General features: G+C 50.2%; 1 protein-coding gene across 1 annotated transcript in view; it reads left to right on the top strand.

Annotated features, from left to right (window-relative positions):
* OC90 (otoconin 90) overlaps window positions 1-15,235 on the top strand; it is a 37,432-nt gene that overhangs the window by 10,792 nt on the left and 11,405 nt on the right. The window contains exons 6-12 of the mRNA XM_040625602.1: window positions 788-844; window positions 2,148-2,322; window positions 5,092-5,204; window positions 7,306-7,434; window positions 7,595-7,636; window positions 8,531-8,581; window positions 12,754-12,807. Of these exons, the coding sequence (XP_040481536.1) occupies window positions 788-844; window positions 2,148-2,322; window positions 5,092-5,204; window positions 7,306-7,434; window positions 7,595-7,636; window positions 8,531-8,581; window positions 12,754-12,807 (621 nt within the window). The remainder of the gene's footprint in view (window positions 1-787; window positions 845-2,147; window positions 2,323-5,091; window positions 5,205-7,305; window positions 7,435-7,594; window positions 7,637-8,530; window positions 8,582-12,753; window positions 12,808-15,235) is intronic.

Raw genomic sequence — 15,235 nt, 5'->3', positions numbered from 1 at the left:
TTCATTTCCCACTTCGCAGAGAGGCAAGCTGAGTCAACCAAGTTCTTTGCCCATGCGCCCATGCAAGCAAAGTGATCGGTTCCACCCAGACCCAAATGACCATCCGACCTCTCTCAAAATGCCTTAACCCCCATGGGAAGTGCAACTCCCAGGCCAAAGAGAACTTCTAATAGATGTTAGGACTCATGGGCCACACTTGGCATTTGGAAGGATCGAGGCCAGGAAGCCCTGTGTGCCATCAGGCCACGCCAGTCATTCCTTTTCAATGAGAGTAGGCCTGGGGGTGATCCACACATCTCCCTGGAGCCCCCAGGTAGCAGCTCAGGTACAAGGGAATGGGGCTCACAGGACCTGCCCTGGCCTAGAAGCTTCTGTCTCTATTAGAACTAGTATCTCCAGTAACAGTTTCAGAGGTATAATTTCTGGGATGCCCAGAGAAGATATGCTTCAGTCGCAAGCGTTATCACACTGAGGGAGCCCCAGACAATGACTTCCCACCAGGCGTTTATAGTTCACCCATGGTCCCTGCCAAGTCCAGATACACCTTATCATCCGGGGTCTTTTGTACCATTGAGCAATGTTGCCTGGTAACACAGTTCCCATCTCATCTTCTCAGGTCTCCATGGTAACCCTTGTTACTAGAAAGTGAGTCCAAGGTCAAATCTATCCTAGAGAAAGAGAAAGGGTTTTGCTTACCCTTCACAGGGGTGGGGCAGGGCGAAGAGGCAGGGCAGGGGAAGGGGAGAACCCACAGCTCTCTGATTTGTTTTCTCTACCTCCCACTTAGATATCACTTCCTTCCCTGGGGTGTTTAAAAATGTGGAAAGTGTGGCCGACATTTTTGGTAAGTTAAATACCAAAGTGCTTTTATCCACCAGGTGTCAGAGCATGGGGTGAGTGTGGGAAATCTAAGCAAATTACCAGGGCCTCCGGCTCCCCTGCTCCCGCCGCCCCAGCCCGCTCTGAGCGGTGTGATCCGGGTCTGAGGAGAGTAGCGGTGTCTTTTACTGCAGGGTGAGTCACCGAGCTGCCGGGCGCCTTCACAGTCCTTATTTCTTTAGTCCTAACCACAACCTGGCGGCACGAGAAAGGTACCCCTGTTGCACAGGGGAGGGACTGTGTGTGATGTGCCCAGGTCACAAAGGGGCAGCTCCCCTCTGCGTCCAGAGCTTAGTTCCCTCCACCAAAGTTGTTGGATTTTCTTTCCGGAACTACTAACTATACATGATAAAATATACATACATAAAGCCTAAGAATTCCAGTGAGTGTCAAGGATTCCATTTCTCAATTACGTATCTATCATGTGACCAGCGATTGCCAGGCACCAGGATGGTTCCCATCATTGCTTTCTAAAACCCAAAATAAGGCTATCACAGGATGGACATGAGCAAGGAGCGCCGAACTGCTATTGGGTGAGACCATGCTGGCCAGAGGGCGACACTGAAAATACGTAGGTGACTAAGTGTGGGTGCCCTGTAAGCTTTTGAGTGAAAATGCATATCTATATAACACACACACACACACACACACACACACACACACACACACCCCTTACAGTGGCTTTTTCCTTCAGTACAGAATTATTTCTTCATTTTTTTGATTAGGCTATGTGGAAACAAAACACAGGAAAGGAAGTTTGAATGGGGTAGGAAAAACTAGAACAGTCTGTGTGAAACTGGTCCTCGCAGATCACTCTGGACCTCCCCCAAGTTCCCCTACGTGTGACCCCGTGCGTTAGAATCCGGCCCCGTTAGTGGTTGTCTTCCGGTCAGAAAGTCCGAGAAGTGGGAGGGTGAGCATGCAGCTTAAAGTAAAACAACAACAGCAACAACAAACTGGAAATCGTTCTCTTGCCAATGGTGTTTGCAAGAGCATTCTTGTTTAGGGCGAATCCTAAATCCCCTCCCCTGAGCCCCTTTCAGCTTTGTTGCTAAGGGAGGAGGATTACATGACTGTTTGCTAGGGGGACAACCAACAGGGACCCCGGCTTCTAAACCCACCTCCCTTCAATTGTCCAGAACAGTCGTGAGTACACAGTAGGGTCTTACTAGGTTGCTGAGGTGTGGGAAGTCCGGAGGAAGTCCTTCCTCCACCCTGGTCTCCGGTCCCCACACTGCTGTGCCCTCCCCACTGCTCTCTCCCCGCAGACTGTCTGGGCTCCCGCTTCACCTGGCTGCAGGCTGTCTTCACCAACTTCCCGGCGCTGCTCCAGTTCGTAAGTGGTATGAAGTGTGTGGCAGGCCTCTGCCCCCGGGACTTCGAGGACTATGGCTGTGCCTGCAGGTTTGAGATGGAGGGGCCGCCCCTGGACGAGTCTGACAGGTGAGCCCCACACGCAGGTAAGCGTCGGAGGCCAGGCTGGTACCTGGCCTTTCGGTATGTGTCTTGGTTCTCCTCATCTGCGGGGTGACGGGTTGCCTCAGCTTGAAATTGCAATGTGTTCTGTGACCTTCTCGCATCCTCGGGAGTTGTCAAGATCCTGGGTGTGTCTGATATGCAAAATTTCTGTGCAGTGTTTCTCCAAGTTTGGTCCAGCAGTATCTGAACCACCTGGATGCTTGCTAAAATGCAGATTCCAGGGACCCATCCCAGACGTACATACTCAAACTACCTTTAGCTAGACGCTGGAAGTCTAGCCCCCCGGTGACTCTCACACATAAGAGAATTATTCTTTATTCAGACAGTCCGGGCCACCAGGGGTAAAGCAACTACGAAGGTTTCTGTTTAATTTCCCACAAACATGCTTAAATAACATTTGAACACTGTGCTTAATATAAGCAGAATACTTCGAAGAGGCAAACAGCTAGCGGGGAATACAGAGAAGGTGTGAGGTTTCCAGAAGGATGGGTGCCCTCCCTGAACACAGGGAGGGGAAATGAACACAAAATACCCACTTTTACCTGTCGTATTGGCAATAAAACTTAAAATCCGAGAAGCATCGCATGTTAGCAAGGATCTGGCAAAGAGACACTGGCAGTGGGAGGGTCAGTTTGGAAAACTGGGTAGAATCTGTGTGTTACGGTGTGTTACCTATGACCCTGTAATTCCAGCTCTCTGCTCCTTGAAGAAGGGATGGCCCCTGGGCGAGTTATGTCCTTTCTTTGTGTTCTAGTTTCTTCCTCTGTAAAACGGAGGAAGTAATAATACCTTCTTCAAAGAATTATTATTTAGGGTGAAATAACCAAGCACACAGTACTGTGACTGGGACTCTGCCTGGCTTATTGAGTTTACTTACTGGGAGTATTAGTGATTGGTAGCAATGGTAACAAGAATAGCAGGGCTACATAGTACGTAGTGGTGACAGCGGTAGTAACAGTCATAGCAGTCACAGTAGGGCTGTAGCAGTAGTAGTAGTAACAATACCAGCAGTAGCAGTTGTCATAGTAGGTATAGTAGTATTAATACCAACAGTAGTGGTAATGGTAGTAATAGCAACACCAGCAGCAGTATTAGCAACAATGGTAGCAAGATTAGTAATGACGTGGAAGTAACAGTAGCAATAGCAGCAGTAACAGCTGTCATAGTAGCTGTAGCAGTATTAATACTAATGGTAGTGGTAATGGTAGCAACAGCAGCAGCAGGGCTGGTAGCAGCAGCAGCAGTACCAGAGCTATGATAGCGATAGGAGTGGCAGTCGTAACGGTAATTGCAGCCATAGTGACAGCAGCAGCAGCCGTAGTAGGAAAGCAGGAAGTTGAGCCCGCATGTTGCTGTACTCCAGGATCCATGGCCCTACCTCGCTGGCACGATACCTGTGCCCTAGGCAGCGTCATGGAGCGCGTGCTCTCATAGAGCTGGGAAGGACAGCCCATTGTCCTTTGCAATAGATAGGACAGCCCATTGTCTGCTCTGGCATTTCTCCATTAGGACCCCCTCTTTGAACGCTTTGCCCCCAAAGCACCAGGGCAACCTCCATGCTCCCCCACACCTGTGCTTCTCTGTCCTGCACCTGCCACATGAGACAGTGCCTGCACAGAGTCTGTCTCTCACTCACCCTAAAGGGCGTCTGCGCCATGTTATGTCTTTGCACCCCCAGCATGGACCACAGCATGGGGCACATAGTAGGAGCTCAGCAAATTAACTCATTGACTAGGCAGTCAACCTCCAATTGCTTTTCAAGTTAATTAGTTAATTAATTAAACAAAAAATGATATATCCCTGATCGATCAGGAATAATGGCTTTGGAATCAAGCAATGGGTCTCTCCCATTTCCACATCTCCAAGAGAGGGTGTAAGTTGCCTCTGGATCAAAAGGGCGATTTTCCATCTTTGGGACCATGAGCAAACTGCCTCCCAGAGCCAGCCCACTGACATTCAGAGAGAGAGAATGTGATCCTGAGTGCGCAGAGTGCCAGGACGGTTTCCGGGAATTTGTTTCCTTCCAGGGTCTCCTTTACCACTTCCTCTAATTATTAGAATCCTTGTCAACCTGGCAGTCAAAGAAATGAAGCAGTAATTCACACTGTCTGAGTGATGAAAGCACGGATGGCCCCAAACTGGCAGCGCGATGCGCCACACCCAAGTTTGATGATTGTGCACAGTCCAGCTGATGGGGTTGCCAATTTCCAAACACCTGGAGGACTGGCCATTTCCACCTTGAACCTGATTCAAAGAATAATTGCTATCATTTATTGAGTGCCTACCTCAGGGCAGGATCTATATAGATGTTTTCTTGAATCCCCCAAAATTCTTGGTTAGGTAGTTTGAGAAATTTAGTAACTTGCCCAACAAGGCCATCATCTGCCTGTATAATTTTTCTTCTTTACACTGGTCTCCACTGACCTCCTGTGTGCACTGCAAGAGCCCTCTGACTCCCATTTTAGTGTCAGCCTGGCTCTGTGATCGACTTTGACCTTGGCAAGTTACGGAGCCCTATGCATCTCAGTCCCCGTGGGTGGAAATGCTCATAATGATAATAGCACTGTCTGTGTAGGTAAAGTAACTCCAATAGTGTGTGTGCACCTGGGCGTGCATGTGTGTGTGCGTGAGAGCACTGTTTGAAACAGGTCCATTCAGACACAGAACAATCGTCGACTCCCCTCTCTTAACCCTCCCCCATGCTCTCACCTTGACCTCCCCTACCTGCCCCAGCTGCTGCTTCCAGCACCGCAGGTGCTACGAGGAGGCCTCTGAGATGGACTGTCTCCAAGACCCTGCCAAGCTCAGCACGGATGTCAACTGTGTCAGCAAGAGGATCACGTGTGGTGAGCATCTCCGGGTGTCCCTGGGGCTGGGCTGAGAAATGACAGCTTGGGAATCCCAGGCCTCCCAGGGCCTCCCCCATCATCACCGCGACTGAGGACATCATCACCCATACTCCGAGCCCCACGAGGGCTCGATCTGTGGCATCTGTCCTTGCAGGGAGCAGATGCACAATAAATGCTTTTTGAAATGAAAGAATAGTTGACGGGCAGGTTATTTGATTTACAGTTTTATACTGTAGCGATCCTGGGAGCTTGGGGAGACAGCCGGTTTTCTACCGATACATTGTGTGATAGATATGGGGTATATGGGAGCAGTTACTAAACAAGTGGGAACCTCTGCATGGGGAGGAGAAAATCTGCTTCAGAGATTGGTCATAAAAATTACATTAAACAATGCTTCCTGTAAAACAGTGTTACGCTTGTTAAATGAAAACAATGCTGAATATAAAACAGGTAACACAGGGACCGGCCTGTGTGAAGGAGACAGTGTTGGAAGAGAGCCAGGGACGGATGAGTTAGGTTCGCGGATGCTGCTGTTTGCAAGAATCCGACATGCGTCGATGCAAATCTCAGCTCTCCGCCTTACCCACCCTGTGATTCCAGGGATTTTATTTCGTGTCTCTGGGCAATCCTGGCGGAAGAATTAGAATAGGCAAAGGCACGGAGGGAATAGGTGCATGGCACCTTGGGGGTGCGCTTTTAGAGCTGTCCTTATGAGCACCTCTTATGGGCCATAGGCTTTATACCCAGCAGATGCGATCAACCCAACCATCTTATGAGATGGGGTCATTATTCCCAGTTTTCAGATAAGGACAGGAAAGCTCAGAGAAATTAAATAACTTGCCCAAAGTCACATAAGCTGCTAAGTGGTAGAGTCAGGATTTGAGCCCAGGTTCAACTGACCCCAAAGTCCAGGTAGCGAGGACTGACTGCAGGATGGCACATCGGGAACGAGGTGAGGAGAAGCATGGGCACGAATCACTATGCGATGAACAGGGAAAACACCATTCATTCATTCATTCATTCATTCATTCATTCATTCAGCAGGTGCACACTGAGCACCTGCACCAAGTGCAAGACAATCGTCTAGCGATTGGGGCGATACTGACCTTCTGTAATCCCCTCCTGGTGGCCAGACACTGAAAATACCGAAGGGCTAGAGTCCGTTAGACAGTGACAAGAGCTGTGGAGGGAAACAAAGCCGGGGGAAAGGCATAAGGAGGGCTGGGCAGGGAAGCCTCCCTGAGCAGATGCCCGCGGAGCAGAGATGAGGCGTGAGGGGGAAGCAAGCCTGTGGCTGTCCGCGAGGTGGCTGCACCCCCAGGCTCAAGGTGCCCGGCATGCTTGGGACACAAGCCAGTCAGTCAGAAAGGGGGTGATGAGGGAGGAAAGAGACAAGCTCAGAGAAGAAACAGGAGCCGCAGCTTTTCTGTTGATTGGGAAGTCGTTGGAAGGTTTTGATCCCCCCCCCCCAAAGGACATGGTTTGCCCTGAGTTTTTTTTTTTTTTTAAGATTTTATTTATTTTATTTGACAGAGATAGAGACAGCCAGCAAGAGAGGGAACACAAGCAGGGGGAGTGGGAGAGGAAGAAGCAGGCTCATAGTGGAGGAGCCTGATGTGAGGTTCGATCCCGTAACGCCGGGATCACGCCCTGAGCCAAAGGCAGACGCTTAACCGCTGTGCCACCCAGGCGCCCCCTGCCCTGAGTTTTGAATGCCTTGTTCTGGCTCCTTGATGAGAGTGGACAGGGCGGCAGTGGGGGAGGCCACAGACCTAACCCAGGCAGGAGCTGATGGGGGCTCAGCCCAGGGTAGTGGCGTGGAGGTGGGGATATGTGGTCACACTCTAAATAGGTCGAAAGAAAGTAGAGCCAATAGGATGGCCTGATGGGCCGGTTGTGAGTGTGAGAAAGGGAGTGGCCACCACTCCCAGGGTGGGCCTATGCAGCTGAAGCTCACGGAGCCAAGGTGGGTAAGAGGAGGACGCCTGCAGGAGGACTGGGGCCTTGGCGGGCAGATCGAGGTTGGTCTGGGAGCCTGCATTACCTCTCGGGATTCCAAAGGAGATTTTCCTATCTGCTCTGCCCTTGCCCTGTGCAGAGTCCAGGGACGCTTGTGAGCACCTGCTGTGTACCTGCAACAAGGCTGCCATTGAATGCTTGGCTCAGTCCAGGATCAACTCTTCCCTGAACCATCTGGACGTTTCCTTCTGTCTGACTCAGCCTGCAGGTGGGAAGAACCGGGCGCCGCATCAGCGGTGGGGCTGACGATCTGGGGCAGGAGGGGCTATGGGAGCAGCTGTTGTGTATCTTCAGATGCCAGACCGGCCCCTGCGGACGCTCCCCGGAGCCGCTGCTCTAAACAGGCTTCCCAATGTTTTTCTTTGCAGAGACAACCAGCACGGAAGAGCTGACGACGCTTCTGCCCAGAGGTTAGGCCTCCTAGGGAAGCTGCTTTTACTTGGACCACGGGGGCCAGAGTGCAGAGGGAGCCAAGGCATACCACCCCTCCACAGGGCCGCTGGAGTGACCCACGGCACTAGAGCTGTCTCCGCCTTTCCCTGGCCAGGGGTCACATGTCCCCTTTCGAGACAGGGTGGGCTCATAGTATCTGTCTACTGAGATAAGCAGGTGATCATTCCTACTTAAGACATGCATCTTATGGAAAATGCGAAAGTTAAGCTTCTACCTGTCATTCCTTGTTCACCAAAGTTTGCGTGATCTCTCCGTCCCAAAGGAAAGTTCCAGGTACATGCTGGCAGAGCACCCCTCCTTCCTTCCCTGGGCTGGGGTCTCCTTCCCAGCGCTGCAGCATGTGTTAAAGGAGCTGATACCAGTGTGTCCCCGTGTGCACGTGTGCAAGGGTGTGCTGGGGCAGATATGTGCACATGTGTGAGTAGGAGTGAGTGTGCGAGTCCTACCTCTACTATCTTCGGAGTCTGGCGCTCTATTTTCTGTGCCATCTGCCTCCCTTTGGAACAGAAGTCTTCCCAAGTAGGGACGACCTATCCCACAGCCACAAACGCTCGGGGTCTGCAGGCCTTTCGTCACCACAGCCTGGGTCTGCTAGTGTCACCTCTCCGGCCAGAACCCAGCACTGTCTGGAGTCGCTCCTGAGCTGGGGCCCTGCTGGGCACCCCACGCCCCAGGAGATGTGCAGAGGCAGCGGAAGCCTAGGACAGAACCAACAGCCCTTGTCTGGCAACACCTCTCAGGGCCCCCTTCCTCCCTTGGTCCAGCAGTCCCAACCTGTCCTCTAAGACTCGTGGCACTTGGTTTAGACACTAAGTTCCACCAGTCACTGATGTGGAAGCTTTCTTTTTCAGTGGTTCCTGTGGAGCCCACAGACGCCAACGCGATGGCCCTTTCAGGAGAAGGTGAGCACGAGGGGGCTGCTGTGTAACCCAAATACTCACGTTTGGATCATACCCCCTGCCTACTGACTGGAATTAGCTCCCTTAAGATGCCCCCTGCTTGGGTTTGCATTGAAACTGCCCCCAGATCATTCCAGAGCCACTCCCAGTTCTCCTGCCCCCCAAATCTCTGCTCTCTATGCTCTGCTTTCTCCCACACCCCTATTCCCACCTCAGTAGAATTATAAGATGCAGGACAGCCACCCTCAACCATCTGAAGTTGAATTTCAGATGAACAACAAATAATTTTTTTAGTATAAGTATATCCCAGAATTCGCATGGGATATACTTATACTAAAAATTGATGGGTTGTTCATGTGAAATCTAAAATTTCACTGGGCATTCTGTATTTTTATTTGCCAAGCTTGGCAACCCTATGCCTCGGGGGGCTCGCTCCACACGACCACCTCCCCAGAAGTGTGTGTATTTCCCTCCTCTGCTGCTGCTATGAGAACAGAAGCAGAGGCTCATGGTGCAGCTCCTCCCTGGCTGTCCTCCATGTCCAAGGGCATCGCATCCCCGACAGCTCCCGGATTGGACTCCAGGTCTAGAAAAAAGAAGACATGGCACTTACTCGAGGCCAAAACTTCACCATGCGCCCTGCCCGCACAGCAACCACTCCCAGTAGGGATTGATGGCGGCTAGTGGCCATTTCCATCCTAAACTGAGGACAGATTTGTCCCCCAACACACACGCACTCACATGCATGACCTAGCAGTGCCCACAAATGTGCTCCAGAAAAGGAGGCAGTCTGAGTGCAGGCACAGACATCCGTTACGGAGGGAAAAGGTATAGGGCTCACGATTGTTCTCACCGCTGTGGAAGGAAACACTTACGTTTGGGACTCAGGCAGCTTTGGGATGGAATCCTGGCTCTCCCGTTTTTCAGCTGTAGAACTCTGGAAGCATGGTTCGACCTCTCGAAGCTTCAATTTCTTCCTTTCGGATAGCAGGGATTGGCTTTTTTTTTTTTTTTTTTTTTTTTTCCCCGTAATGGGCCAGACGGTAAATATTTTGGACTTTGTGGGCCATACAGTCTCGGTCACAATGACCCAAGTCTGCCATCGTAGCGGGACAACAGCCACAGACAATCCGAAACTGGGTGGGTGCGCCTGTATTCATCTGAAGCTTCATTTACAAAAACAGCCCGAGGGCTGGGCCGTGGTTACCAAGCCCTGGGAAGGGACGCTTACCCCTGTGCCTTAGGGCAGGGCAGCAGGGGATTAAACACAACAGAGCAGAGCGTGGGAAGACTTTGCACCAGCATCTTCTTCAGAAGTTCTGGCGTGGCAGTAAAACACAGCAATGCACTCTCAAGTCACATGCAGGACACTGGACAACTTGCTTAAAATATGCGATCTCATTTCTTGCTCACACAACCCTGTGAAATCGTTGCCATAACCTCCACGCTGACATGGTAAATGGAGTTAGAGAACGAGATTGTCCAAGACGGGGAGCTGGGTGGCAGGGCTGGGGTTCGAGGCGCGTCTGTCTTTACTGCTAGACTGAACTGTCTCTTAAGCCGTGCTCCCTGGTGGACCAGCTCCAGCAAGAGGGGGGACCTTTCTCCCGGAGAGAGGTCTCTTCACCCAAACACGGGCCTGATGCTAAATTGACCCCTTGTCCACTGAATCGAGACCAGTGTGTCAATGTTTCTGATCAGACTGCCAGGATCCAAAGCTGTCTTATTTGCAAGGGACCCCTGCCTGGCTCACATGCTGGTCTGGGCGGACAACTGAAGTGGACTGGTCTCTTTCCACAGTGGCTACTGGGACCAACACTGGCCCCCTGACCAGTCCCTCCAAGACAAGTAAGCAGGGCGGACTCCACAAGAGCACAACACGGAATCCAGTGTAGACATGCCTTCTCAATGCACCAGTTCAGTTCTGATGACCACTCTTCGATGGGGCTCAGAAGAGATACCAGTAGACCCATTTTTTTAGATGATGGAGGACACTGAGGCTCTGGGAGGTTAAAAGTTACAGGTGGCCCAGCATGAGACCTGCTGGACGGGTCTCGAACCCGACCTTGGGCTGCAAGACTGGTTTTGTCTCTGTGATACGGTAATGACTCACGGGGAACAGCCTCGCACCTGAAAACACCTAGGCCAGAATGTCATCAAAAGAAGTGATCTAACCGTTTACTTTGCTTGGTGATAAATAACCATGGGTTCTTTACTGATAAGCATAAATCACTCATAATAACCATTTACCAATTGCTAAGAATGAAGAGATAAACAAATGGATTCTTTGGTTAACAGGCAGGGACACCAGGGAGGACCTCGGTGGGCTGGCATATTCCTAAGCCCTTCCATACATCCTCTGAGCCTTCCCCCCTGGTCCTAGGGGGCCCATGTGATGATAGAGGAGGCCCTCCAAGAGGCAGTCATTTGCCTGGGGTCGTAGGACATACGATTCCGTTAGTTCTGAACCTGTGCATTTTCCTTTGAAGAGAACCATCTGCCCGACTTAGCACCTCTGAGGTCCTGTCTCTTCGCTGGAGCACTTCTGTGTGTCCACATCTTAAGCCAACTTGTAAGCCCAGTCTCCGCATAGCCCCATTATAACCTTCATCTTTGACACGTTGAATTTAAGGCAGCTCCTTCCTTCCTCAAGCGTGTTGGAATTACCATCGGTAGCTCTCTGTGGTACAGTCAGAAGAGAAACAGCAGCCCAGCTCAGTGATTAGGACGGTCAACTTTGTTTTTTTTTTTAATAATAATTTTTTTATTATGTTATGTTGGCCACCATACAGTACATCCTTAGTTTTTGATGTAATGTTCCATGATTGTTTGCCTATAACACCCAGTGCACCATGCAATACATGCCCTCCTTACTACCCATCACCAGCCTATCCCATTCCCCCACCCCCCTCCCCTCTGAAACCCTCAGTGTGTTTCCCAGAGTTCATAGTCTCTCGTGGTTCATTTCCCCTTCTGTTTACCCCCCTTCATTCTTCCCTTCCTTCTCCTACCGATCTCCCTGCTATTCTTTATGTTCCGTAAATGAGTGAAACCACATGATAATTGTCTTTCTCTGCTTTTCACTTAGCATAATCTCCTCCAGTCCCGTCCATGTTGCTGCAAATGTTGGGTGATCGTTCTGATGGCTGAGTCATATTCCATTGTATATATGGACCACATCTTCTTTATCCAGTCGCCTGTTGAAGGGCATCTCGGCTCTTTGGCCCTGGGTTTGCATTCTGCCACTTCCTAGCTCCATGACCTAGCCCAAGTGACCTGTGTTTTCCGTGTATCTTCTTCCTCATCTCTGAATGAGGGGAGCCTGGTGCTCCCTCGTGGGGTTGTTGTTAAGTTGGTACAAGCCGAACACTCAATGCCGTATCTGGCACATAGTATGTCTTCGTCCATTCCAGCTGCTACAACAAAATAGCCTGTGAACAACAAAATTTATCTCTTGTGGTTTCTAGAGGCTGGAAGTCCAAGCCCAAGACACCAGCATGGTCCCATGGGGTGAGGCTCACTTCCTGGTTCATAGACAGCCACCTTCTTGCCATGTCCCCACATGGTGGGAGGATCCAGGGAGCTCTGTGGGGGCTCTTTCATAAGGGCACGAATCCCATTTATGAAGTCTCCACCCTCATGACCCAATCAGCCCCCAAAAGCCCCAAGACTATCCCACTGGGGATTAGGTTTCAACACATGAATTTTGGGGAAACACAGACATTCAGTCTACAGCATAGGAGGAGCCTAATAATGGTTAAACAACAACGGACTCATTTTACCGAGAACCGGGCTCAGTGGTCTTTTGGGAGCCACAGAGCAAGGAACTAGAATCCACAATCCTGCTGCCTTGTTTCTCTTTGTTCAAAAATATGTGATTTAAAAAAATTTTTTTTTGGTTGGAACTCCAGAGAAGTCTGCTTTCCTAAAGTATTTCAAACATGCACCTGCTTCTAGCCGGGCAGGCTGCAGCCACCTTGGTCAGCACGTCCGTGTCTGGGGAAGGGCGGTCCTCTTGGCTTAGCAGTGGCCCTGCCTTTACCAGCTCCCCTGGGAGGTAACGAGGGACAGACCAATGTTGCCCCCTGTACCCATCGGATGTGAACCTCTCCAGGATACCAAGGTGGGACAGGCTGGGGTCAACACTCACCCTGTCTCTCTTCTTTTGTGGGCAGAAGTGGGCCAAGACCAGAAAGGCACGGAAGCTGCTAGGACCTCATCGCCCCCAGGTAAGCACACTCGCTTCTCCCGCCCGTGGTTGTCCCTATACATTTATGGGCTCAAGTGTGTTCTAAACCATGGACGACTCATTGAGACCAATTTACTTACATATCACCCCCACCCCCAACGTAGACAACTGAAGTTAAAAGGTAGATCCATTAGTAGGAAGAAATGGAAGCCTACCTGATGAAGAGACACATTTAGAAAAATACAGAAAACTGTTCTGTTTTCTATTCAAATCACCTGTACTTCCTTCTATGTTAGAAAGATAGCCACTTTTACTCTCTGAAGGTACTCCCTTCTCATGTCTCCCACCGGCCCGAGCATATCCATGAATGTAACTAAAATGACTTGGTACCACGGCTCTGCAATCTGAGCCGTATGACTTTTAATTTTTTTATAATTATATTTTTTTATTATATTATGTTAGTCACCATACAGTACATCCCCGGTTTTCGATGTAAGGCTCGATGATTCATTACTTGCGTATAACACCCAGTGCACCATGCAATACATGCCCTCCTTACTACCCATCACCGGCCTATCCCATTCCCCCACCCCCCTCCCATGTGAAGCCCTCTTGTTTCCCAGAGTCCACAGTCTCTCATGTAATCAGAAGGGGGAATGAAGCATGTATGACTTTTAAAAATGAGATGATATGCCCCTGACATTAAATATCTTTCTATAGCATGATTTGTAGTGGCCGCTGTACCATAGTTTCTGGTGGGGAATACCGTAATGCATTTAGCCAATTATTTCTAACACTTGTTCTTATAAATAATATACACTTTATACCCATCCACTTCTGATTAATTTGTCACAGTAAATGCTAGAAGCTGACTTACTGCACAGGAGGTGTGATCACTGTACATACCCACACAATATGTGTGTAACCATATGTTGTCAAATTGCCCCAGAGAAAGATCGACAACTTACTCTCATACCCGTATCCCATGGCCGATACTGGGTACTATTATTTAAAAGCAAGCAAACAAAAACCTGTACCATTTTAATAGAAAAAAAAAAAAAAAAACAGTAGCTCATTTCTCTCCCTTCTCCTCTCTGACGAAAATTGGAAGGGGTGCTTTCTGTACCTGAGCCAGGCTGGCCTCTCATTCTAGGAGCTTTGGACCAGGCCTGGACAGAATTCCCATATTTTAATCAAATTTATGGTGTCAGAGCTAAGGGCATTGAGACTTGAGCCAACGGTGGCCTCAGGTGCATGGTGACCTTCTCAGCCTGGGGGTAGAAAAGCCACAGGAATTTGTTCCCCAAATGGGGCGACCATTTTGGCAGAATGATGAATGCCACACGCCCTCATCTAAGGGGATGAGGTAGGGGTCTCATGTTTGATTAGTACCAAGAACCCAGAGAGCTCTTCCTCAGAGGGTGAGGGCTTCTAGAAGGACACTCAGACTCCGCAGGGAGCATACACGGGCATCTGGGGGGCTCTCTTCGCTTGTCGAGTTTTCCGCCAGGAGAGTCTTCAGCCCCAGATCAGATGTGTCTTCACGCTCACCGAGCGATTCTAATGGCTGCTCTTGACTCTTTCCTCCTTGCTAGGCATTTAGCTAGAAGGATTTATTCAAACACCAAAACAGGTATTATTAATATAGTTTTACAAATGGGGAAATTAAGATTGAGAGAGGCTAGTGATTTGCCCGAGGTCACAAAGCTAGTGTGTGGCTGGGCTAATATGCGAACTCAGATTTCCTTGCCTCTAAAACTGGGTTCTTACCGCTCCGCTCCACTGACTGGGTGAGTTTTCTCAAAAAGAAACAGGGCTGGACATTTGTTAAAGGTGGAAAGACAGATTTCACTCAGGCTTCCGTAGCGGGGAGGAGAAGACTGCAAGGTAACTATGCTCAACTCTGGTCTGTGGGGAGGTGACTGGGCCTTTTAGAGGGAGACTAGGAAGGTGGAGTCAGGGAAGGGGGAAATTCCCAAAAGGGGGTAAGGGGCTGTTTTCTGAAAACTGAGGCAAGGCAGGTGTTGGGTCAGTGTGGGTCTCAAGCTGTAAGTTCTTTGGGCTGTCTGGAGCTTTCTTGGGCAGGAAGTCAAGCGGAAGCAGGAACCTGGGTCATCCTGGGGAAACCAGGCTGGGGTTGGTCTAAATTTCCCAGTGTGGGGGCAGGGCATTGATGAAATAGTTTGTGCCGTGAGTTTGCAGTTCTCATAGGCCAGGTTTGAGGCCTGCTTGAGAGGAGGGCCCAGAGGAGCCCGGCTAAAGCCTGGTCAAGGAAAGAGGCTGTCAGCTGCCAGCAGTCTGGAGCATGGTGGAAAGAAACCAGTTCATGGGTTTCTGTTGGTGGGATTGGAGAGGGGGTGGGCATGTTAGACTCAGAGGACTGAGGGTACAACAGGGTCATTAAAGCCCTGCTCCCACCCCCCAGGGAACGGAGCATTGAGCAAGGACACAAAAGCCCAGAAGTATGA

This window comes from Ursus maritimus, unplaced genomic scaffold, assembly GCF_017311325.1.
Source record: "Ursus maritimus isolate PB19 unplaced genomic scaffold, ASM1731132v1 scaffold_9, whole genome shotgun sequence".
Lineage (NCBI taxonomy): Eukaryota > Metazoa > Chordata > Mammalia > Carnivora > Ursidae > Ursus > Ursus maritimus.
This window is presented reverse-complemented; position numbering and strand designations above follow the sequence as displayed.